The sequence below is a fragment of the Marmota marmota genome, unplaced genomic scaffold (assembly GCF_001458135.2).
Source record: "Marmota marmota marmota unplaced genomic scaffold, marMar, whole genome shotgun sequence".
NCBI classification, from domain to species: Eukaryota; Metazoa; Chordata; class Mammalia; order Rodentia; family Sciuridae; genus Marmota; species Marmota marmota.
This window is the reverse complement of record NW_025999869.1, coordinates 25496582-25521000: the sequence shown is the minus strand read 5'-3', so window position 1 is coordinate 25521000 and position 24419 is coordinate 25496582. Positions and strand designations below refer to the sequence as shown.

General features: G+C 35.3%; 1 protein-coding gene across 5 annotated transcripts in view; it reads right to left on the bottom strand.

Annotated features, from left to right (window-relative positions):
- The window catches only part of Sec24a (SEC24 homolog A, COPII coat complex component), an 81263-nt gene that overhangs the window by 43571 nt on the left and 13273 nt on the right, over window positions 1–24419 (bottom strand). For all 5 annotated transcript variants that reach the window (XM_048783802.1, XM_048783811.1, XM_048783818.1 and 2 more), the window contains 9 exons: window positions 16255–16422; window positions 11430–11507; window positions 10782–10942; window positions 10330–10502; window positions 8821–8923; window positions 6528–6654; window positions 4830–4939; window positions 2939–3051; window positions 966–1084 (listed from right to left, as the gene is read on the bottom strand). In XM_048783802.1, the coding sequence (XP_048639759.1) occupies window positions 966–1084; window positions 2939–3051; window positions 4830–4939; window positions 6528–6654; window positions 8821–8923; window positions 10330–10502; window positions 10782–10942; window positions 11430–11507; window positions 16255–16422 (1152 nt within the window). The remainder of the gene's footprint in view (window positions 1–965; window positions 1085–2938; window positions 3052–4829; window positions 4940–6527; window positions 6655–8820; window positions 8924–10329; window positions 10503–10781; window positions 10943–11429; window positions 11508–16254; window positions 16423–24419) is intronic.

Here is a 24419-nt window from a genome sequence, read left to right as displayed (position 1 = left end):
TTATCTATTCATCAGATGATGGGCATATAGTTGTTTCCACTTTTGGTCATATTGCCCTGAACATTTATATATGAATTTCTATGGATATGCCTTCTGTTTTTTTGAGTATACACCCATTGAGTAGAACTGCTAAGTCATATGGTAACTTTAACTTGTGTATGATTCTGTGTCACTAGAGATTGAACCCAGCGGCACCCCACCACTGAGTCATATCCCCTTGGACCTTCTTTTTTTGTTGTTTTTGTGATGCTGGGGATTGAACTTGGAGTCTCAAGCATGCCCCCAGACCTTACTTATATTTGAAACAGGATCTTGCCAAGTTTCCCAGGCTGGCCTTGAATTTTTTATTCTTCTTGCCTCAGTGTCCCAAGTAACTGGGAATACAGGTGTGTGCCACTATGTTTGGCTTCTGTTTAACTTTTTGAGGAACTGCCGGACTGTTTTCCATAGTGGCTACACCGTTTCACATTCCCCTAACAGTATATGATTTTTCCAATTTTTGTTATTGTCCAAACATTTCATTTTGGCCACCAACTTAGTGTGAGTGACATCTCATTGCACTTTTAATTTGTATTTGCCTGATAACTAATGCTGTAGAGTATGTATCAAATCTGTCTATAGAAATTTTGGTGGGAAGTGCTGGGGATTGAACCCAGGGCTCTGGGCAAGCTAAGCATGCACACTACCAGAGCTATACCTCTATCCCTAAAATATTGAATACTGTATAATGAGAAATGTCTATTAAAATCCTTTACCCACTCATTCACTGGGCTATTTGTCTTTTTATTGTTAACTTATAGGAGTTCTTTAGGTAATCTAGATTTAAATTCTTTTTCAGATAGGATTTTTAAATATTTTCTCCACATAGTGGACTCATACCATACACTACTAATTTGCCAGGTCATGAATATTCCCAAAATAGAAAATTCCTTAGACAGTTCATTAAATTTGTGTATAACATATACCTTCAATATCTGAAACTATTAGCATCTGAGGTTGAGAGAGACCTTCTTGAAGACTGTAGAAATGAATTGTACTGTCAAATGTTATGAAGCCAATTTTTGTTCTAGTGTTGCCAGGAAGCCTAAAAACAAATTCAGAAGAGTGTTTTATAAAATACATAAAATATCTGCTAAATATTACATGCAAATATCTAATTTACGGAAACTGATCCAACATAAACAAATTTTTAAACCATCCAATGTTTACAACCATGAAAACATCCTCCTCAATGGAAAACATGACACACATAAGCCAAATAATCAGTGAAAAACAGGAATAACAGCAATCCAACTTCTAATATGAAGTTATAGAGCATTTACTTGCCTGGCTTGTACAAGCCCTGAGTTAAATCCAGCACTGGGGGTGGGGACGGGGGGTAAGAATGCTCCAAAAAAATAATCATATTGGACTGGGGATATAACTCAGTTGGTAGAATGCTTGTCTCATATGAACAAGGCCCTGGGTTCAATTCTTAGCACAACAAAAAAGTATATAAATAAATAAAATCATATAACAACTCTAAAATGTAATGTGAATGTAGGCAGTGCATCCTTAAAAAACTCTGCATGAATTTTATATATTTTTAAAAAATATTTATTTTTTAGTTTTAAGTGGATATAATATCTTTACATAATATCTTTATTCTATTTATGTGGTGCTGAGAATTGAACCCAGTGCCTCAGACATGCTAGGTGAACACTCTACCACTGAGCTACAACCCCTGCCCCATGAATTTTATATTATTAAATGCATTTATTTAAAACAAAGAGGAGCAAAAGCATCTGTTTTAAAGGAACTGGTTTTTTGTTTTGTTTTGTTTTGTTTTTTTGTACCGGGGATTGAACCACTGAGCCACATCACCAGCCCTATTTTGCATTTTATTTAGAGACAGGGTCTCACTAAGTTGCTCAGCACCTTGCTTTTGCTGAAATTGGCTTTGAACTCATGATCCTCCTGCCTCAGCCTCCCAGCAGCTGGGATTATAGGCATGTACAACCGTGCTGGGCTGGAACTGCTTTTTATTTTTTTATCTGGTACTGGTGATTGAACCCAGAGGCATTTTACCACCGAGTATATCCTTAGGCCTTTTTAAAATTTTGAGACAGGGTCTCACTAATTTGCTGAGGCTGGCCTCAAACTTGCAATTCTTCTGTATTAGCCTCCCCAGTTGCTGCTGGGATCACAGGTGTGCACTTTTAAAGTGTGTACTCTTTTAAAGAACTCAGCTATATGAAACTGCATTTTTTTTTTTTTTTTTNATGCCCAGCTACTATTTAGATTATTATACCAACAAACCCTCAGTTAAATGAGTTTTTTGAGAAAATGAGGAACAAAAAAAATGAATTGGGTATTAAATCATCTTATGGAATTACTGCTAATTTCGCTTGGTATGATACAAGAGCTAGGGTTAAAAGTCCTGAACTACTTACAGGTAAAAATTATATGCTGACTGAGGTTTGCCAAGGGAGAAAAAAGTGTGTGGGTAAAGGAGGAGGATTAGATGATACAAGAACAACAGAATGCTAAAGATGAGAAAGTTGAGAGATGGGCAGTTCATTCAATTATTATTCATTCTTACTACAGATTTGAAAATAATGTTCTTAAGAAAAAGTGAGTACTGCCGGGTACAGTAATCCCAGTGTCTTGGGAGGCTGAGGCAGGAGGATCACAAGTTTGAGGCCAGTCCGGAAACTTGGAAAGACCCTGTCTCAAAATAAAAAATGCAAAGGACAAAGACCATAGCAGTGATAGAAGAATCCCTGGGTTTAATCCCAGGTATTACACCCCCCCCAAAAAAAAAAAACTAGTAATACCTAAGTGATTTAAATGAATTTTTAGAACATAAATTACATGACTTATTTTTGTATTTTGAAAACTAGTCATTCATTTTGCAAACACCATTAGTTTCAGATTTAAGCTGAAATGAGACACTTACAAGTCCAGATTGTCTAACAAACTCTGGCAAACTGAATTCAAGTATCCAGTTTCAACTGCATTGTGAGACACATCAAAAACAAAGAGGTACACTGGAGGTTGTGGTGGTCGTAACTAAAGAAAAGAAGAATCTCATTAAATACATTTAATAGGATTAAATTTCAACTTATTTGTTGGGTTCACATACAGCAAAACCATAAAATATGCATTATTTACATACTAAGTGAAGATAACAGTAAAGTTACATCATAGTGTTTATAAATGCATACTTAAAGGAAAAATGAGCCTGTGATTGCCATATTTCAAGAGTATTTTCTCTAGGACAGAAAGGGGAAGAAATGTGATCAGAAGGGCTCATGGCAATATCAGTCATATTCAATTGCTTGACCTTTACAGTGTTATGCAGTACTAACAAAGGTATTTACTTATTAACCTGTATATTTACATTTTATTGACATTTCTATGTGAGCATATTTTGCAATTTAGGGAAATGATCGTTACGAAAGTGAAAAATCAAGTTAGCCTTGGCTGATTATTTAACCAACATTTTTAGGTTAAATCCCACAAAAATTTAAGACTCTGTATTTCATAAACTCACAAATCCAAAGACTTGTTTTCATTTCCTCTTTTATTTTAGGTGGGGAGGACTGGGGATTGAAGCCAGGGGCACTCTACCACTGAGCTATATCCCTAGCCCCTTTTTATTTTTTTATTTTGAGATAGGGTCTTACTAAGTTACCGAGGCTGGCCTCAAACTTGCAGTCCAGCTGCCTCAGCCTCCTCAGTAGCTGGAATTATAGAAATTTGCCACTACACCTGGCCAAAGATTTGTTTTCAATTAAAACAAACAAACAAAAAAAAAGCATCAAATAGCCACAATCACAACTGGGCATACAGTACACTACTTTTTATATATTTTTGCATATATCACTTGCCAAATTCATAAAACCTGTCATTCAAGAGGTAAGCCAGACCAAAAAAAAAAAAAGAGGTAAGAGGTAAGCCAGGAAAGAGTAAAAATCTTTTGCAATAGGCCAGTTTCCAAATTTAAAGGAAGCCATTTCGGCAAAACCTGGGCGATAAAAGGCACTTATAAAGCTCAATTCAAAAGAACAAATGCTTCTGCTCTTCTGACTTTAATTCACCAAAGAGACAGTCATTCTGCAGAAAGCATTACCAACCACCACCAAATCTTTTATCCATAGCAAGAAACTGACCTCTCATAAATTCCTCAGTATAATCAACCCAACTGCCAAGATAAAGACTATGCCACAAAAATATATTAAAATACTAGATTATTAAAGGTTGGTGATAAGTTTTATCTTCATATTCCCCTTTCCCTAAGGGTAATTATAGCATAGCAAAAGAAAAAAGAAATCAAAAGACCTGAATTTTTTCCAACTACTGCCCAGTCACTTAATCTAAATTTATTTTCACATCTGTATAATAGGATTAACACCATTTCCCTACCTTAGAGTATTACTTGTGATGATAAAAATGTAAGTGCTCTATAAAATGTAAAGTGCTAAGCATTTGGCATAATTATCTTTAAAATACAAGGTCTCAGATACTTTCTGAAGAGTATAAAAGTACTTACAAGAGAATGTTCATCACAGCATTGTTTGTAAGAGAAAAAACTTGGGTGTGATCAAATATAAATAGGGTTCCTATATTATACCGCAAATTTCTTGATGAACATACAAAAAACTTCAGTGGAACTTTATATACACTTTTACTTTTCAAACTTATTCTTATCTACCAATTGCTTTTGTAATGAATAGTATACTTTCTGAATTTAAAAACATAAAATTTTATTAAAGAATACTACATATTTTAACTTAAAATCCAATATTATGAAATGTATACACTGTTTAAAAAAAACGAAAGCTTACCATGTATTCTGAAGGAGCCATAAACTCAATAGTAGCGTTTTGAACTTCAGGTCTCCTGTGAGGTTCTCCATAAACTCTTGTCAAAGGATTGTACATGAATTCTTCAGGTACTGTATAAAGTTAACAATGTTACTGAAAGGATTAATTTAATATACCTTGCATTTGGCCATTTTCTTAACTTAGGGGTTTAGAATTAATTCAATATAGTCTAAATATTAAGAATTAAACTCACTTGTTTGTTAATAAATTCACTTTTTAAAAAAAGTTCCATTCAAATTCCTCACATACCAAGTGGCACTAAATATCTCTTATTTTTACAACTATAGTCATTATGATTTTTCTTTTCCCATCTCTTGATATCCTCTCTGTCTTGATTTTTTACTAAAACTGCTTTCTGAAAATCAGTTGAAAACATAAGAAAAACTCTCATTAAACGTCAATTATTTTCCTAAATTTCAGTTATACAAGGATTAACATTTGACATATGAAAAGTATAGAATGGCTGGACCTGAAAAGCCATGGTAAAACCACTTCAGAGGTTAAAACCATAAGAGAGTGTACATTTTATTTATTATTAAGACATATAGAATATCAATTACCTATTACTTATATTAGTGCTCAGAATATTTTTAAAATTAATTATCACTGCACCTGTCTTCCCAGTAATTGTTTAGTAATTAAAATCCCTATGTACTCTAAAAGGTAAGCTATAATTTGTGAAATTGGCTTGCATACATATAAAAGAGGCTTCCACCTTTATCACAATTTCATTTTGTATATTAAAGCACATACCAATAAGATTATAAAGGTGCACTACACACTATACATACATTTTCTGAATTACTATATAGTAAAAGTTTTCTTAAGCTATCTTTATTTTCCTCTACTTTTAAAAAATACACAAACAATAAAACTGGTTTTACAAAATCTCTTATATTCCTCTATTTCTCAATTTTTAGTGAAATTTCCTTCCACTAAGTTACCGAGGCTGGCCTCAAACTTGCAGTCCAGCTGCCTCAGCCTCCTCAGTAACTGAAATTATAGAAATTTTCAATGTGAATACTGGCATATTGATTTTGTTCCCTAATCCTAATTGAATGTCACTGGTTAGATGATATTCTTCAAACATAAATTATAAAGAAGTTACTGAGAGAAATCTCTTCCTCCTCAATTATTGAGAAAACTACATTCAACTGACCTTCTAGCACTGCCCACCTCCCTTCACACAGCAGTGAATGAATTAGGCTGCTAGTCTGTGGACTTAGTTTCTAGAGAAAAGGCATGGGACAATTTCTAAATAAAAATATTTCTTAAGTCACTGTCTTAATACCATGATATACCATTTATTATATGCCCAATATAATAAATGTAAAAAAGTGATCACAAAATAATATTATTACATTTTTTGCTAAAAAGTATATAATTATTTATTTGTAAGTAAATTTGCATAGAAAAAAAATTAACAGTGGCTTTCTCTGAGTGGAAGGACTGATTATAGGTATATAAAGGTAAATTCAAAGAATTGCTTTTATTTTTTTGAAATAGGATCTCACTATGGTGTCATTTCCTGCTGCCTCAGCTTCCCTAGTAGCTGGGATTACAGATTCTTTTTTTTTTTTTTTCCATTTCACATTTTTATTTATTATCTGATTTCCCTTCAATGCAAGTAGAAATTATAAAATGTTTCAAAAATCATACCATCATTGACTCGGTAACATAAGTTACACTTCCATCTTCTTTGATCAAGAAAGCTGACAAAAGGGTTAATGTATGTCCTGCATGAACGACATCTCACAATTGTACTGGAGGTAACCACAGGCAATTGCTGAAAAGACAAAACTAAGTTTGTAAAGGGAAAGATCCGTTGTGTTAAAAGGGCAAGCATAAACCCATCTCTTCCAAAAAATTATTAGGACATTTTAATTGGGGGGGGGACAAGGAGAATATGTGTTCAAAATGCCACACATTTACAGCCAGAGGAATGGGAAGTTATGCTCCATTTGTGTACAATATATCGAAATTGTACATATATAACTGTCATATATAACTAATTAGAACTAATAAAAAAGAAAAAGAAAAAAATGCCATTCAAAAAAAATTTATGTAGCTAAATGTTCTGATTTTAAATCCTATTATTTTTCTCCAAGATCATTCTCATTAAAATTTGCCTTTTAAAAAAATTATTTTCTCAGGGTTGGGGTTGTAGCTCAGTAGTAGAGTGCTTGCCTAGCACGTGCAAGGCCTCGGGTTCGATCCTAAGTACCACATAAAATTAAATAAAGGTATTGTGTCCAACTACACTTAAAAAATAAGTATTTTTTAAAAAAATATTTTCTCAAAAACATTCACATTGCAAAACGAAAATACATTTACAATATATTTTTGGCATAGATGGCAAAGAAAATAGGAAAAATAGGAACAACATTCTGAAATAATGATAAATGAAATTATTCCCAGTTTTTGATGTTACATGAAGAGGGTTAAGTCTTAATTCTCACACAAGAACTGTCATAAAGTTAATTTGTATTTAAAGTTTATCCTACATATTAAAAGTTCTAGGGACTGGGGTTGTGGCTCAGCAGTACAGCGCCCACCTAGTGCATATTAGTCACTAGGTTCGCTCCTCAGCAACACATAAAAATAACTAAATAAAATAAAGGTATTGTGTCCACCTATAACTTAAAAAAAAAAAAGCTCTAGGGGCTGTTGCTGTAGCTCAGTGGCAGAGTGCTTGCCTTGCACATGTGAGGCACTGGGTTCAATCCTCAGCACAATATAAAAGCAAACAAATAAAATAAAGGCATGCTGTCCATCTACAACTACAATTAAAAAAAAAAAAGTTCTAAAATCTTTATACCAAAAATCAACAAAGGGGGCTCAGTGGTAGGGTGCCTGCCTGGCTAGCACTGGTGGGGGGGATCAATAAAGGCAATAAAATCCTATTACCAAAAGGAAAGTCACCTCACTCACACCGATCTTCAAGTATGGCCATATGTTAAGGTCTCAAGAGTCTCAAGACATCAGTGGATCAACTCCTGCCCTTTCTAAAATTTTTTTATTTTATTTGAGAAAGGAGCAACTTCTTAAAACAACTAGTTTTGCTCTAAGAATGGCAGAATGAGGAAATGAAGGTAAAGTACTTTAATTGGTAAATAAGCTTATTTATGTTAGTACTTCTATTCAGCATCTGCTGAAATTTTTTTTCTGGTACTGAAGCCTGAACCCAAAGGCACTTTGCTTCTGAGCTACAACAGCTCTTTTTATTTTGAGATAGGGTCTCACTAAGCTGCTTAGGACCTCATTAAGTTCCTGAGGCTGGCTTTGAACTTGTGATCCTCCTGCCTCACTGGAATTATAGGCATGCACCTCCACTCCTGGCCTCTTGGATTTTTCAAAAATATACTTCTTTGACCTTGTTTTGAAAGTGTTTTGATAATAAAATTATTGGTTGGATTACAAATAAAGATTGGATTTCTCTGCCGCAGTCCAACTGCAGCAAGATAGCCAGGGGGTGACGAGCAACTTGTGTAGATTGATACAGCAGGAGTGGGAGCCGTTTATTGTAGGACCGGAGGGGTATATATACATTACACACAGCTTATCTTAATTAACATAAACTAGATACAGCAGTCAACCAATAAGGAATCTCCACACTTAATGGCTCGCTGGCGTTACTTCACAAACCACTCCCTCTGGCAAAATGCCAGGCGCCATCTTGACTTGTTTACAGACTCTAACATTTCTCAGAGGGAGAATGCTTGCCTCTCATGGCACTGGGTTCAATCCTCAGCACCACATAAAAATATAATAAAGATACTGTGTCCACCTATAACTAAAAAATTTTTTAAAAATTAAAAAAGAAAGAAATCCATCAGTGATCAAGTTCCTAAAGATAGCTCAAATTCTATATATCATTCCCGAATTACTGTAGAAATTTTCTACCACTAAGATAATTTTCTATAAGACTTTTACTTTCACCAGAGAAACATACCACTAGATCTTTGAAAGGATGAAGCAGCAGACCCAAAGGAAGTTTGGCTTTATTCAGTAAGGCCTGAGTCTGAGGAATGCTGGTCAGTGTGCATCGAAATAACCTGCATCAAGGTAAAAAGCATATGTCAGTTGCTGCTATGATTATCCTGAAAGGAAAAAAGAAAAGTATTTAACAGGTACATATCTTAATATTAGATCAGATTACAAATAAAATATCTCAGTAGCCCCTCTCAATATATTTTTTTTTTTTTTGTACCGGGGATTGAACCCAGAGGCACTTAACCCCTAAGCCACATCTCCAGTCCTTTTTAACATTTTATTTAGAGACAGGGTCTCGATGAATTGCTTAGGCCCTCACTAAATTGCTGACTGGCTTTTGAACTTGTGATTCTCCTGCCTCAGTCCCCCAAGGCACTGGGATTAAAGGTGTGAGGCACCGTGCCTGGCGACCCTCTCTACTTTTATCCCATTAAAATATTTAAGTCTTAAGTTCTGTTCAGAAATAGAGTAGATGGTTACCCTGTATTATATAGCTAAAATATTGTCTCTTTTCTTGTTTTAGGTATAATATAGCCTCGACTATCAAATGACTTATTTTTATGTAAATCTAGATCACACTAGAATTAAAAGGTGATTACACACACTTATAAATGCACTTTATATTTTATTTATTTATTTTTGATACTGGGTATTGAAACCCAGGGCACTTTACTACTGAGCTACATCTTCAGTCCTTTGTATATTTTATTTTGAGACAGGGTCTCACTGAGCTTCTCAGAATTTCCTGATGTCTATAAGACTGGGATCATAGGCATGCACCTCCAGTGATACTCATGACTCAGTGCCTCAGCCTCCCAAATCACTGGGATTACAGATGCTTGACTGACCTTTTTTTTTTTTTTGAGACAGGGTCTTGCTCTGTTGCCCAGTTGTCCAGGCTGGTTTGGAACTTCTGGGCTCAAGCAATCTTCCTGCCTCAGCTAGGACTATAAGTGCATGCTGCCATGCCTGAACAATTCATTCAATTTTGCTGAAGGTTGTAAAAAACTACTTCAAAATAGAAATAACAAATTTTGTAACAAAATTCAATTTCAGAGTCTTCACTACACACATTTAAACTTATGACAAATATTTAGGGAAAAATTATAATTAGGTTTATAGTGAAATAAATTTAAAATGACAGCAAAAAAAGAACTATATAGACTCAAATAATTGTATTTGGGATGCATTACCAGAATGATAATGAAAAGCATAATCTTATCAGAGCTAATAGGAGCAGCAATCACTTCAAGAGTTACAACCCTAATTCTTAACTTAAAACATTTCAATCTCAAGTTTAAGTGAAAAAGTTTTATCTTCTATATTAGACCTCTTTCATAAACTAGTCTACTTATACAGCTTATTCATAAAACATGAAACTAAAAAATGTATTTTAAAAATTCTAGAAAATGTAGGACATTCATGATGTCACATATAATATGAAACAACACAATTTGAAACCCCTTACTCTGGGTTACAGTTGAGTTTCTGGATGTCTTCATGCAAATTTGGAACTGGAGGCTGCAAAGGTGTTGAGGGAAGCATATTTCTTTCTTGAAGAAGATTGATAACTCTTAGTCCCTCTGGATGTAGACTTAATCCACTCATGCTTGTAGTTAAATGATTAGCACCTAAGGGAGTCTACAGATATATAATTTAAAAGTAAGCAACTTTTGTTTTTCTCTTTCTAAAAGTAGTAAACTTGGTTCATTTCACTACATAATGAAAGTACAATCTACATTTCTTGGTCGATTTTTTGGTTCTGGAGAAATGTGTAAGTATAAAGGTTTCATAAAGTATCCATTATTATTCTAACTGGTTATAAAAAATGTTAATACAACTTCCTAAAACTTTCTTCATGTATATACAGTTTAAACCAAAAGGTAGAAAATAGATTGGGGGAAAAAGGCAAAACTTTACCTGAGTAAAGGCCTGGGGGCCACTTGGATAATTCAATGAAGAAGGTGGGATTCCAGTTGCACTAGGTGGTGTTGTGTTCTGATAACCAGGTGGTAAAGAGGGATATGCATATCCAACACTTCGGCTCATTTTGGGATTCTTATTAATAAGCTGTGGTGTTGCTAGAAACAAGGTAACTTTTAAGTTCTATTTTATATTCCAGAATACTTTAACTCAACACATGGATCCATTAAATTATGGGAATTATAACTCTAAACTCCTTTGGATTAATTTAATAACCTCATTTATCAATTGAAGACAAACACTAGTAACGAAGTAATAGCAATGATTACAATCTAGTTAATGTAGACTATAGCTATAAACACACACAAATAAGTTTGATATATTTAATTCACTTTCATGTCATGTAATAAATTTTGTATTCATATTGCATTTTAATTTAAAAGAGCTTTAATGAAAACATCTTAGATGCTCGATTTATGGGACTGATTAAACAAATTTAGTTTATCTAACTGATAAAAATAAAATAATAGATATGGCTACATAACACAGTATAAATTTTTTTAACTTAATTTCCTATAATAAGCAAATATGACTTCTATAATCAGAAACAAGATTTTAAAAAAAGAAATTTTCATAGCATCTCACCCAAGAAGCCACCTCCTTCAATTTCATCATAACTACTATGGACCACCATAGATCCATTATTGGCATTTGATGTAATACCTAAGGAGCAAGTTCATTAATAAGATTTAAGTTAGAATGGGTATTATAATTTCTGCAAGATATGAACTAATATCTAAACTCTTAGATAACTTCCAAAAAAATAGTTTAAATCACTGCCTACCAAAAATATTGTCTTGGTAGCACACACCCATAATTCTAGCTACTGGGAGGCTGAGGCAGAAGGATATTGCAAGTTCAAAGCCAGCTGGGTCAACTTGGTGAGACCATGTCTCAAAATAAAAAATGAAGAGAGATAGGGATGTATTCAGAGGTAGAGTACTTGCCCTGTGTTAATGCCTAGTACTAGAAAGGAAAAAATGAGAAAATGACATAAACAGATGTATTTCAAAAAGTCTGGTGTTAGAAGAGGAAGAGGAAAAGGAAAAGGAGAAAGAGAAAGAAGAGGAGGAGGAGGAGGAAAGAAGAGTAAAGAGGAAGAAGAAGAGGAAGGAGAGGGAAGAAGAGGAAGCAGACTACAACCTACAGACAACCAACAGATACCTGAAAAAATGTTAACATCACTAATCATCAAGGAAATGTGAATCAAAACTATGATGAATAAAGTTCAAGACCAGACTACTGGGCAATTCAGCAGACCCTGTCTCAAAATATATAAAAAAGGGCTGGGGATGTATCTCAGTGGTTCAGGGCCCCTGTGTTCAATCCCCAGTATTACACATACACAAAACAAAGACAAAAGTAATCCTGGGGTTGTGGTTCACAGGTAGAGTGCTGCCTAGCATGTGTGAGGCACTAGGTTTTATTCTTAGCACCACATAAAAATAAAGATATTGTGCCCACCTATAACTAAAAAATAAATATTTTTAAAAAAATAAATAAATAATCCTGGCAAGGATGTGGAAAAGGGTAACAGCTAGTGGAAATGTTAACCAGCACAGAAATTATGAGAAAGAGTATGGAAGTTCCTCAAAAAACTAAAAACAGAAATACTAAATGATTTTGACAGGGTTGGGGTTGTAGCTCAGTTGGGCTGAGATTGTAGCTCAGTGGTAGAGCGCTTGCCCTGCATACGTGAGGCACTGGGTTCGATCCTCGACACCACATAAAAATAAATAAATAAATAAAATAAAGATATTGTGCCCATCTACAACTAAAAAATATATTTTAAAAAAATCAGCATGGGGCTGGGGATGTGGCTCAAGCGGTAGCATGCTCGCCTGGCATGCGTGCAGCCCGGGTTCGATCCTCAGCACCACATACAAACAAAGATGTTGTGTCCGCCGAAAACTAAAAAAATAAATAAATATTAAAATTCTCTCTCCCTCTCTCTCACTTTCTCTTAAAAAAAAAAAAAAAATCAGCATGACAAAGAGATGCCTATACTCCCCCATTTATTGCAGCACTATAACACAAGAGCCAAGATACAGAATCAATTTAAGTGTCCATCAATGGATGAATGTATAAAGAAAATGTGTTAGTATATATGTGTGTGTGTGTGTATGCAATGAAATATTGCTCAGCCATACACACACCTGTCATTTGCGGCAACATGGATGAGCCTAGAGGATGTTATGCTAAGTAAAACAGCCTGGCAGTATGGAAAAACAAATAACACATGTTCTCTCTCTCTCTCTCTCTCTCTCTCTCTCTCTCTCTCTCACACACACACACACACACACACACACACACACACCCCATACACACGTATGTATGTATATGTATATATTGAAAAAGTTGATCTCATGGAAATAAAGGAATTGTAGTTACCAGAGATTAGGAAGTGTAGGATGGTGGGAAGAGAAGGATTGGTTAAAGAATACAAAATAACAGTTAGATAGGAGAATTAAGGCAGGTTGCAGTGATACATACATGTAATCCCAGTTATTTGGGAGGCTGAAGAGTGAGGATTTAAAGTTGGAGGCTATTCTAGGTAACTTAAGAGAGACCCTGTCTCAAAGCAAGAAAAAAAGGGCTGGAGATGTAGGTGCTTGCCTAGCATGTACAACGACCAAGGAAGGAAGGAAGGAAGAAAGGAAGGGAGGGAGGGAGAAAGACAGGAAAGAGGGGGAAGAAAGGATTAATTTCTAGTGTTCTATAGAATAGTAGAGTGACTATAGTTAAAAATAATTTACTATTTCAAAATATCTTGGGCTAGGGATGTAGCCAGTAGTAGAGTGGTTGCCTAGCATGTGAGAAGCCCTGGGTTCAATTCCCAGTACTGCCCCAAAGTATGTGTGTTATCAATGACAGACAGATACATACACACACACACACACACACTCACACACACACAATGATTTAAAATGTTCTAAATACAAAGAAATGATAAGTGTTTGAGGCATTAGGTATACTAATTACCCTGATTTGATCATCCAGATTGTATATATGTATGGAAATATAATGCTGTGTCTGATAAATACGTACCATTATTATGTTTTTGATTTTGTTTTTTTGTTTTCAACCAGGGATTGAAACCAGGGGCACATAACCACTGAGACACACCCCCAGTCCCTTTTTAAAAAAAATTGTGTCATTTCATTTTTGCCTTTATTTATATATTTATTTATGTGGTCCTGAGGATTGAATCCAGTGCCTCACACGTGCTAAGCAAGCATTCTACCACTGAGTTACAACCCTAGCACCCCTCAGCCCAACTTTGCCTCAACCTCCCAAATCACTGGGATTACAGGCATGCACCATTGCACCTGGCTATGTATTGATTTTTGATAAGGTCAAATGTTGAAATAAATCTCAATAATGCAAGTATTAAAATATACAAACATTTCAAGATTCTTAAATAGACTTTCAGGGAAAGGAAATTTGAGTCTTTGGAAGTAGTATTTTTTCCTTTTTTTTTTTTCCTTCTTTGTTCTGGGGATTGAACCAAGGGCTTCATACATGGTAAGTGCATATTCTACCACTGAGCTGCATCCCCAATTCCTGTAAGGACTCTTCTTTCATCTTAAACTGTGCCTGCCTTGAACACACAAGGCTCTGGGTTCAATCCCCAGCACCACAAAAAAAAAAAAAAAAGAAAAAGAAAGAAAGAAAGAAAACTGCAGTGGGCTGTGGTTGTAGCTCAGTGGTAGAGCACTTGCCTGGCCCATGTGAGGCACTGGGTTCAATAATTAGCACCGCATAAAAATAAATAAATAAAATAAAGGCATTGTGTCCATCTACAACTAAAAAATATTTAAAAAGAAAGAAAGAAAGAAACCGCAGTAAAACTTTTAGTAAAAGCCTGGCAAGTGTGAGGCACTGTGTTTATAAATAAATAAATATATAAATAAATAAAGGTCTATCAACAACTAAAAAAAATCTTAAAAAAAAAAAAAAGCAAAATAAAAAACATAAAGCAAGTGAATTTTTCTTTGTTAAATATTTAAATACTTATTATAGTTTGATTTTCAAAGTTAGATTTCGGCAATCTATATTGTTACTCATGATTAACACCAACCTTATCCCTACTTATAATGCTTTAAAATACAATAATAATATTGATCATATTCAATATAAGGATATGAGCAAATGTTTTTACCCCTCTTCTTGGTTTTTTTTTCTACTTCCATGTCTTAGGGCAATGGTTATATTTTTACTAAAATTAAATTCTTTTTTTTTTTTCAAATATATTTTTAGTTGCTGATGGACCTTTATTTTTTATTTATTCATTTATATGTGGTGCTGAGAATCGAACCCAGTACCTCATGCATGCTGGATAAGCACTCTACCACTGAGCTACAATCCCAGCCCTAAAATTAAATTCTTACTTCACAAAATATTCTACTTAAATTAATGCTTAATTTCAAAGTTACATGTAATTCACAAGATAATGTTTGAAAACATTTTACTTAAATAAAACTTCAAAATGATTGTACATTTGACTTATTCTTTTTTTTTTAATTTTTATTATTTATTTACTGTACTGGGGAATGAAACCCATTGAGTTCCTATCCCCATGCCTGCCTTTTTATTTTTAAATTTTTTTTTTTAGTTGTAGATGAACAGAATGCCTTTATTTTATTTTTATACGTTCCTAAGGATTAAACCCAGCACCTCTCACATGCTAGACAAGCACTCTGCCACTGAGCTATAGCCCAAGCCCTGACTTTTATTCTAATAAATATTTATTAATATTTATAATAATATTGTTGATAAAAATATAATTATTTTTAAAAGATAGTTCTTTTTGGGGGGGGCTACTGGGGGTTTAACTCAGGGGTGCTTAACTACTGAGCCATATCCCCAGTCTTTCCCACCCACACACATTTTATTTACAGACAGGGTCTCACTGAGTTGCTAAGGCTGGCTTTGAACTCATAATCCCACTGCCTCTGTCTCCTGAGCCACTGGGATTACAGGCATGCGCCACCACATTAAAAGGATAGTGCTAACATCATACCCAGAAAAGCAGGACTTCTCCAATTTTTTTTTTTTAAATCTACACAATAATAAAAAAAAAGGTAGAAGGGCTGAGGATATATCCCAAAGGTTAAGAATGAGTTCAGCATACCCAAGGTCCTGGGTTTAATCCCCAAAACACACACACACACACACACACACATACACACTAAGAGCTAAGAGAAATGATTCTGGTTCCCAAATGCTAATCCACAGTAATGGAAGTCTTGAGGAAATTTTTAAAACTATATATTCCTGAAGCCCATTCTAACCCAAACTGGATTTTCTTAAAAAATATGACTCTAATGCTCAAGATTCAGATAATATTCATTTTTTTTTGTTCTAAGTCAAAACATTTGGAATTAAAATTGTTTTCTGATTTACTCACCTTCTTGGTTGACAGCTGAATTAAACGAACACTGGGGTGCAGGTCTATGTGAATTCTGGAGCATGGGGTCCCTTACTGGAGGTGGACCTCTAGGTGGAGGGGGCCCACGAGGAGTTCCTGGTTGAAAAGTGGTAGGCAGAGGTGGATTCCTTAAGGGAAGTGATGAACCTTTGGAAACATTGGTTTTTTTCACATCATTTAAGAACTTAAGACAAAGGCCAAAAACAATCTTTACCAAAGCTGAACAACTTCCAAATTTACATTTTAATTATAAACCCCAACAAATTATTAGAAATACAGTAAACTTCCTAACTGTATGACTTCATGGTCTCATATGTATGCCTTACATATTTCCATCTCTATCCTACCATGTTTCTTATCTATCAGTTATTAAGCAATATAAAGAAATAAGTATCAAGAGGCTGGGGTTTTGGCTCAGCAGTAGAGCACTTTCCTGGCATGTGTGAGGTCCTGGGTTTGAATCTCAGCACCACATACAAATAAATAAAATAAAGGTCCATCAACAACTTAAAAAAAAAATCATTAAAAAAAAAAAAAAGAAAAATGGAGTTGGGGTTGTGGCTCAGTAGTAGAGCACTGACCTCGCACCTGTGAGGCCCTTAGTTCAATCCTCAGCATCACATAAAAATAAGTAAATAAAATAAGGGTACTGTTTCCAACTACAACTTAAAAAAAATACATTTTATATATATATATATATATATATATATATATATATATATATATAAATAAAAGAAGTATCAAATCACTTCTAGAGTAGATTCAATGCCATGCTAATTGATTAATTCTTCATTAACTGATTACAGAGGTTTAAGCAGCCTTGTGAAATATTCTAATAGAAACTAACATGAATAAAATTCTATTAATTTTCTTACTAATTTCTAAATATTTTACTAATTTTGTTTGCAAATATAATCTGCTCAACTAACATCAACAAGTTGACAGCTTTCTAAAAATACAAATTAATAATTTGTAAACTAAGTTGTAACAATTTCCCAAGTTTTATTTAATTTTGCTTCGTTTTAAATTTCTGTGGTATTAGGGATGCGAACCCAGGGTGCTCCACTACTGAGCTACATCCCTAGTTCTATCTATCTATCTATCTATCTATCTATCCATCCATTCATTCATTCATTAATTCATTTTTGGTACTGGGGGATTGAATTCAGGGGCACTTAACCACTGAGCCAGATCCTCAGTCCTTTTTTTAATATTTTGTTTAGAGACAGGGTCTCACTGAGTTGCTCAGGGCCTCATCAAGTTGCTGATGCTGGCTTTGAACTCACAATCTTCCTGCCTCAGCCTCCTGAGCCACTGGAATTAGAGGCGTTTGCCACCGCACCTGACTTTATTTTTTATTTTAAGGCAGGTTCTCAATTGTAAGGCTTCCCTCAAATTTTCAATCCTCCTGCCTCAACATTCCAAATTGCTGGGATTACAGGTGTAACACTATATCCAGCCTAATTTTGCCTTGTTTTGCTGGGATATAACTACTAAAGATGAGATTATAAATTTGTGCACTGTTCAGTGTTTACCAAATAATAAAGTTAGTTTACTTTCTATATTGGTTTAAATACTTTATAGACACAGCTGGGAGTGTTGTTGTGTGGTATAGCACTTGCATGTGCATGAGGCCCTAAGTTTGATCAATAGCACTACAAACACACGTGCGCCCGCGCATATATGTATATGATCATAAGCATTTTATCATATGTTAAAAACATATAGATTTCACCAGGCATAGTGGCTGATGCCTGTAATCAAGTGACTCAGGAGCCTGAGGCAGGAGGATTGCAAGTTCAAAGTCAACCTCAGCAACTTAGCACCCCTAGGTTCAATATATGATGTTTTGCCTAATACAGTGGTGCACGCCTATAATCCCAGCAATTCAGGAGCCTGAGGCAGGATCACAGGTTTGAGATCAGTCTCAACAACTTTACAAGACCCTCAGCAACTGAGACCCTATCTCAAAATGAAAGATAGCTGGGCACAGTGGTACAATATCCTGCACAGCTCAGGAAGCTGTGGCAGGAAGATAACAAGTTCAAAGCCAACTTCAGCAACTTAGCAAAACCCTAAGCAAGACCCTGTCTCTAAATAAAATATAAAAAAGCACTGGGGAGGGCTGGGGATGTGGCTCAAGCGGTAGCACACTTGCCTGGCATGCGTGCAGCCTCGGGTTCGATCCTCAGCACCACATACAAACAAAGATGTTGTGTCTGCCGAAAACCAAAAAATAAATATTAAAAAATTCAAAAAACAAAAAAAGCGCTGGGGATGTGGCTCAGTGGTTAAGTGTCCCCGGGTTCAATGCCCTGTACCAAAATGTATGTGCATGCTTAAGGGTTTTTTTGAGCTAGATTTCATCATGTTACCCATGCTAGCCTTGAACTCCTAGACTCACTCAAGTTATCCTCCTGCCTTTACCTGTCAAATAGCTAGGACTGAAAGCATGTACCACGATGGCACCTGGCTTTTTTTTTTTTTAATTAAATAAATATTTTAAAGCTAGTTTACCTTCTGTAACGGTTTAAATATTGTTAGGAACATTCCTTAGGCTTAAAAATTGGTAAATTAGCCAGCTACAGTGCTATACGCACCTGTAGTCTCAGTTACTCAGGAGGCTAGGGCAGGAGGATCAGGAGTTGCAGGTGAGCCTGGGCAAATTAGCAAGACCCTGTCTTAAATAAGTAAATAAAATTTGGCAATGATTTAAGTTTATACACAAGCATTATGAAATACTGATATCCAATAGGTTTTAAAAGTACCCCTCAAACCAAGAATGACACAATATTTATCCTTGTATCAACCAGGATATCACTGCCCTAATTTTATCATTTTCTATTTGGGACATAAATCCTGACTCTATAAAAACTAGATGAGTTACTTTTTAAGGATATTCTATGTGATATCAAAGTTTCAAACCCACAACTATCTATTCTTTCAAGATAACCACATTACTTCGACCTCCCTTCTCATTGCAAAAGTCTACAAAGTAGATGAAACACCACTGGTATATTTTTCATTCCAGAACTTTTTAAAAAATTTGTTTGTAAGTAACATAGGCAATAAATTTTACTTATAGTATACAGTTAACTCTATATTTTATACAATTAAAGGAATAAATGCACCCAAATGCACAGGTGCAGTGGCGCACACCTGTAAGTAATCCCGGCAAATCAGGTTGAGGTAAGAGGATCAAAATTTTGAGGTAGGTCTGGGGAACTTAGCAAGGCCCTTTCTCAAAATTAAAAGGGCTGGGGATGTGGTAGAGTACCCCTTAAATTCAATCCCCAGTACCAAAAAATAAAAAGCATCACTGTTAAATTCTCCAGGACCAAATTGAAAAATCATTGTTATTCAAAAACCTTATAGCTCCCAAGAAGACTGATATGCTTTTTGTTGGCAAAAGTGAAAACAAAGATTACAGAAATGCAACTCCCTTATCTAAGAAGCACCCACATATATCTATGGCACAAAGGGGCAAGGTACACTACCAACTCAGCATGAACAAGAATGCATGCTACATCTGACCACAAAGATATAACAACCTAATGATTAACAAAATACAAGTAAGCTTATAGAGTTTTTACAACTTTTGGAAGAATATTTTGAACTTGGGACATGCTACATTTCATATAATAGACTTTTTGTAGAAGTTGGAAAATTTTTTTTCTTTTTCTGCAGTGCTGGGGATTGAACCCAGGCCTCACACATGCTAAGCAATCATCTAGTTGAATAATTCTTATTTATAACAGTAGAGTTTAAGAATCAGGCCAATTAATGTAAAGATGCTAAAAGGCAGCCTATTAGGAAAAGTCAGAAAATTTAGTATGAGGATTAGAAAATAGCATAACTTATATACTCAGTTTTGTTTTGTTTTTTGTTATTGTACTGGGGATTGAAATCAGGGGCATTTGACCACTGAGCCATATCCCCAGCCCTATTTTGTATGGGTCTCACACAGTTGATTAGCACCTCACTTCTGCTAAGCCTGGCTTTGAACTCACAATCCTCCTGCTTCAGGCTCCCAAGGATACTCAACAGTTTTTGATATCAGACTATCAGGTATCTATTATCAAGTATGTGTTGAAAAAAACAAGTGAAAAGCATGGATTTTCTTCTTTTTTTTTAGACATCTCATAAGAAAAAAACAAGAGGAATCATACATTTAGGTTCATTTTAAGATTATACATCTTTCTTTTCCCTTCTTTTATGTGGAAATGTTCATAAGTTTCAGCACTTATATGTCTCTCTCATTACATCTATGCTGCAATCTAAATGATCTACCTGAGGGCTTCTGTTAAAGCCAAAGTAATTTCAGATTATTGATCATATGCCTTTTAAAAAGATACATCAGCTGAGTGTGATGATGCATGCCTATAATCCTAGATGCTCAGGAGGCTGAGGCAGGAGGACTGCAAGTTCTAAACCAGCCCCCAAAACTCAGTGAGACCCTATCTCTAAATAAAAAATAAAAAGGGCAGGGGACGTAGCTCAGTGATTAAGTGCCCCTGGATTCAATCCTTGGTACCAAAAAGACACACCTACCCTTAAATATATCCCCCCCCACCCCACCCAGAGTCCCATTTCACTACGTTGCCAAGGCTGGCCCAAAACTACTGGGTTGAAGCAATGTTCCTTCCTCAGCCTCCCAAGTAGCTAGGAAGCTGGGGGAAATAGTTTTTACATAGTATGTTTTCCCAAACTATTTTCTTGTGACTTTGGGCAAACTTTGAAACTTCATATTTGTTAGCTATAAGAGACTACGGTGAAGATTAAATAAGATATCATGTATAACTAATTAGAACAAGTAAAAATATATATATATTCTAAAAAACAAAAAGATTAAATAAGATAATGCATAACAGTTTGATAAAGTGCTAGACAATATTATAAATGTTCAATAAATGTTACCTATCATTATTAAAAATAAAACAAATATGCTGGATTCGGTGATGCACACCTTCAATCCCAACCATTCAGAGGCTAAAGCAGGAGGATCACAAGTTCCAAAGTGAGCCTCAGCAACTTAGCAAGACCCTGTCTCAAAATAAAAAATAGAAAAGGCTGGGAATTTAGCTCAGTAGGATAAAGCACCCCTGGTATTGCCCTCCCCAAAAGAATATGCATTAATTCAAGAGATAGATGCTCACACATGGTGTCAACTGAACCAGAGTAAAAGTAATCTAATGGATTTTGGGCTACCAGTTGTGAATCAGAAAATTTCCACAGAGAGATGAGGGTTCACTGGCAGAGGATATGCTCAGCAAGGGGAAGGTTAAGGTTCAATCTCCAAAATCCTCCGCCCACCCAATTTATATCAAGAAACGAAGTTTCTAAAAAATTCCTTAATCTTGGGCTGGAATTACAGCTCAGTGGTAGAGCACTTGCCTAGCTAGCATGTATGAGGCACTGGGTTTGATCCTCAGCACCACATAAAAATAAATAAAATAAAGGTATTGTGTCCATTTATTTAGAAAAAAATTTTTTTTTTCTAAATAAAAAGAATACTTAAATCTTTACAAGGCCAAAATGTATTCACTAGGGCCAGTGGCTGGTCAGAGGCTTAAAAAGTATTAACAAGCTACAAAACTGATGGAGTGTACACCATAAATAAGAAATACATGAATTTTTTTTAAAAGGTTAACTATTCATATTAACTATTTCACTTGGAACTTGTTACTTGTTCACTTTCTTGAAAAGTGCAAAATCAATCTGCAGATCCCAATATGGAATTTTAAACACTTTTCAAAGTAACACTATTAATGTTGATAAATTTCTAAGATTCTGATCAACTGAAAAGCAAAAACACAAAGGTGAAATGGTTTTTAAAGCTACTTCTGAACCAGAAGTAGTTTACAAAATACAATGATGGGGAGAGGTGGTGGCTGGAGTAGTGGCTCAGTGGCAGATCACTTGCCTGGCATGTGTGAGGCACTGGGTTCAATACTCAGCACCACATATAAATAAATAAAATAAAGGTCCACTGACAACTAAAAAATATTTTTAAAAAATACAATGATTGGGCTGGGGGTATAGCTCAGTTGGTAGAGTGCTTGCCTTGCATGTAGAAGGCCCTGAGTTCAATAACCAGCACCCCCTCCCCCCAAAAAAACAATGATCATCCAGTCCAAGAATATATGGTTTTTCTCTCCCAAAACGATATACAGATTCAATTCAACATCAAAAACAAAACCCTAGGTATCTTTTCTACAAAACTTAACAAGCTGATTCTAAAAATCTTAAGAAAATACAAGGAAACCAGAAAAGCCAAAATAATCCTGAAAGCAAGAGTTAGAGAAGTAAAGCTTCATGAATTCAAAGTTACTACAAAATCAATAGCAATCAAGATGTATGGAAGGGAGGGGTTGGGGTTGTGGCTCAACGGTAGCGCACTTGCCTAGCATGCGTGAGGCACTGGGTTTGATTCTCAGCACCACATACAAATAAGTGAAAATAAAAGCCCATCAACAATTAAAAAAATTTTTTAAAAAGATATATTGGGGGGGGGCTTCATGATAAAGGATTTACTTAGCAAACAAAAAGGTCTGGGTTTGATCCCCAGTACTACTACCACCACCACCACCACACACACACACACACACACACACACACACACCAAAGAAAGTAACTCAAGTAAGAAATGCAGTGGAAAAAAAAATATTTGGTAAATATAATAAAAATATATTTGGTAATATAATAAAAACACACATACAGATCAATGAAATAAAATTGGGATTCCAGAAATAAACCCTTAACTTATGATTAATTGAATTTTAACAAAGGTACTAACAATAGACTAGTATTTCCATTAGATAGTGCTGAGACAAAGGCACTGATAGCCACATGCAAAAAAATGAAACTGAACCCCTACCTATCAACATACACAAAAATTAAAATTAACCAAAGACCTAAACATAAGAGCTGAAATTATAAAACTTTCAGAAGAAAACATACATATAAATTTCTGCCCATTGCACTAAGCACTAACCACAGCTGTGCTCAGTAACACTCCTCACTCCAAAAGCATTGTCTCAGTTGGACATGGTGGCATATGCCTGTAATTCCAGAGACTCAGGAGGCTATATGCAATTTAGCAAGACCCTGTCTCAAAAGAAAAATTATAAAGGGATGGAGATATAGTTCAGTGATAAAGTGTACCTATGTTCAAAGCCCAGTACTCCCCCCCCCCACAAAAAAAAGCACTGTCTTTAGACCTGTCCCTTCACAACTCCACAGTTCTGCAAATTTGAAGTCAAAAACTGCCTGCAGCCATGCCAAAAAGTAATGAAAGCCTCAGATTAGGATCAAAGAGAAACCATAACAATTCAGCATCCCTAGACAGTAAGGTAGAAACCAGTTAATAAAAGTAATGGTGAGGGGCTGGGGTTGTGGCTCAGTGGGAGAGCACTTGCCTAGCACATGTGAGGCCCTGGGTTTGATCCTCAGCACCACATTAAAAAATGAATAAACAAATAAAGGTATTGTGTCCATCTACAACTAAAAAATATTAAAAAAAAAAAAAGTGGTGGCAAGTTTAAAGCCAACCTCGGCAATTTAGTGAGGCCATACATAAGCAACTCAGTGAGACCCTCTCTCTAAATAAAAATTTAAAAGGGCTGGGGATGTGGCTCAGTGGTTAACTGCCCTTTGGTTCAATCCCCAGGACAAAAAAAAAAAAAAATACAAGCAACAATAAATGTTGGCAAGAACGTGGGGAAAAAGGTACACTCACACATTCCTGGTGGGACTGCAAATTGGTACAACCACTATGGAAAGCCATATGGAGATTCCTCAAAACTTGGAATGGAACCACCATTTGACCCAATTATCCCACTCCTTGGTATAAACCAAGGACTTAAAATCAGCATACTTACAGTGATGCCGCCACATCAATGTTTAAAGCAGCTCAATTCACAATAGCTAAGTTTAATGGAACCAACCTAAGTGCCCTTCAACAGATGAATGGATAAAGAAAATGTGGTATACATACACAATAGAATATTACTCAGCCTTAAAGAAGAATAAAACATGGCATTTGCAATTAAATGGATGGAGCTACAGAATATTATGCTAAGTGAAATAAGCCAAACCCAAAACACCAAAGGCCAAATGTTTTTTCTGATACATGGATGCTAATT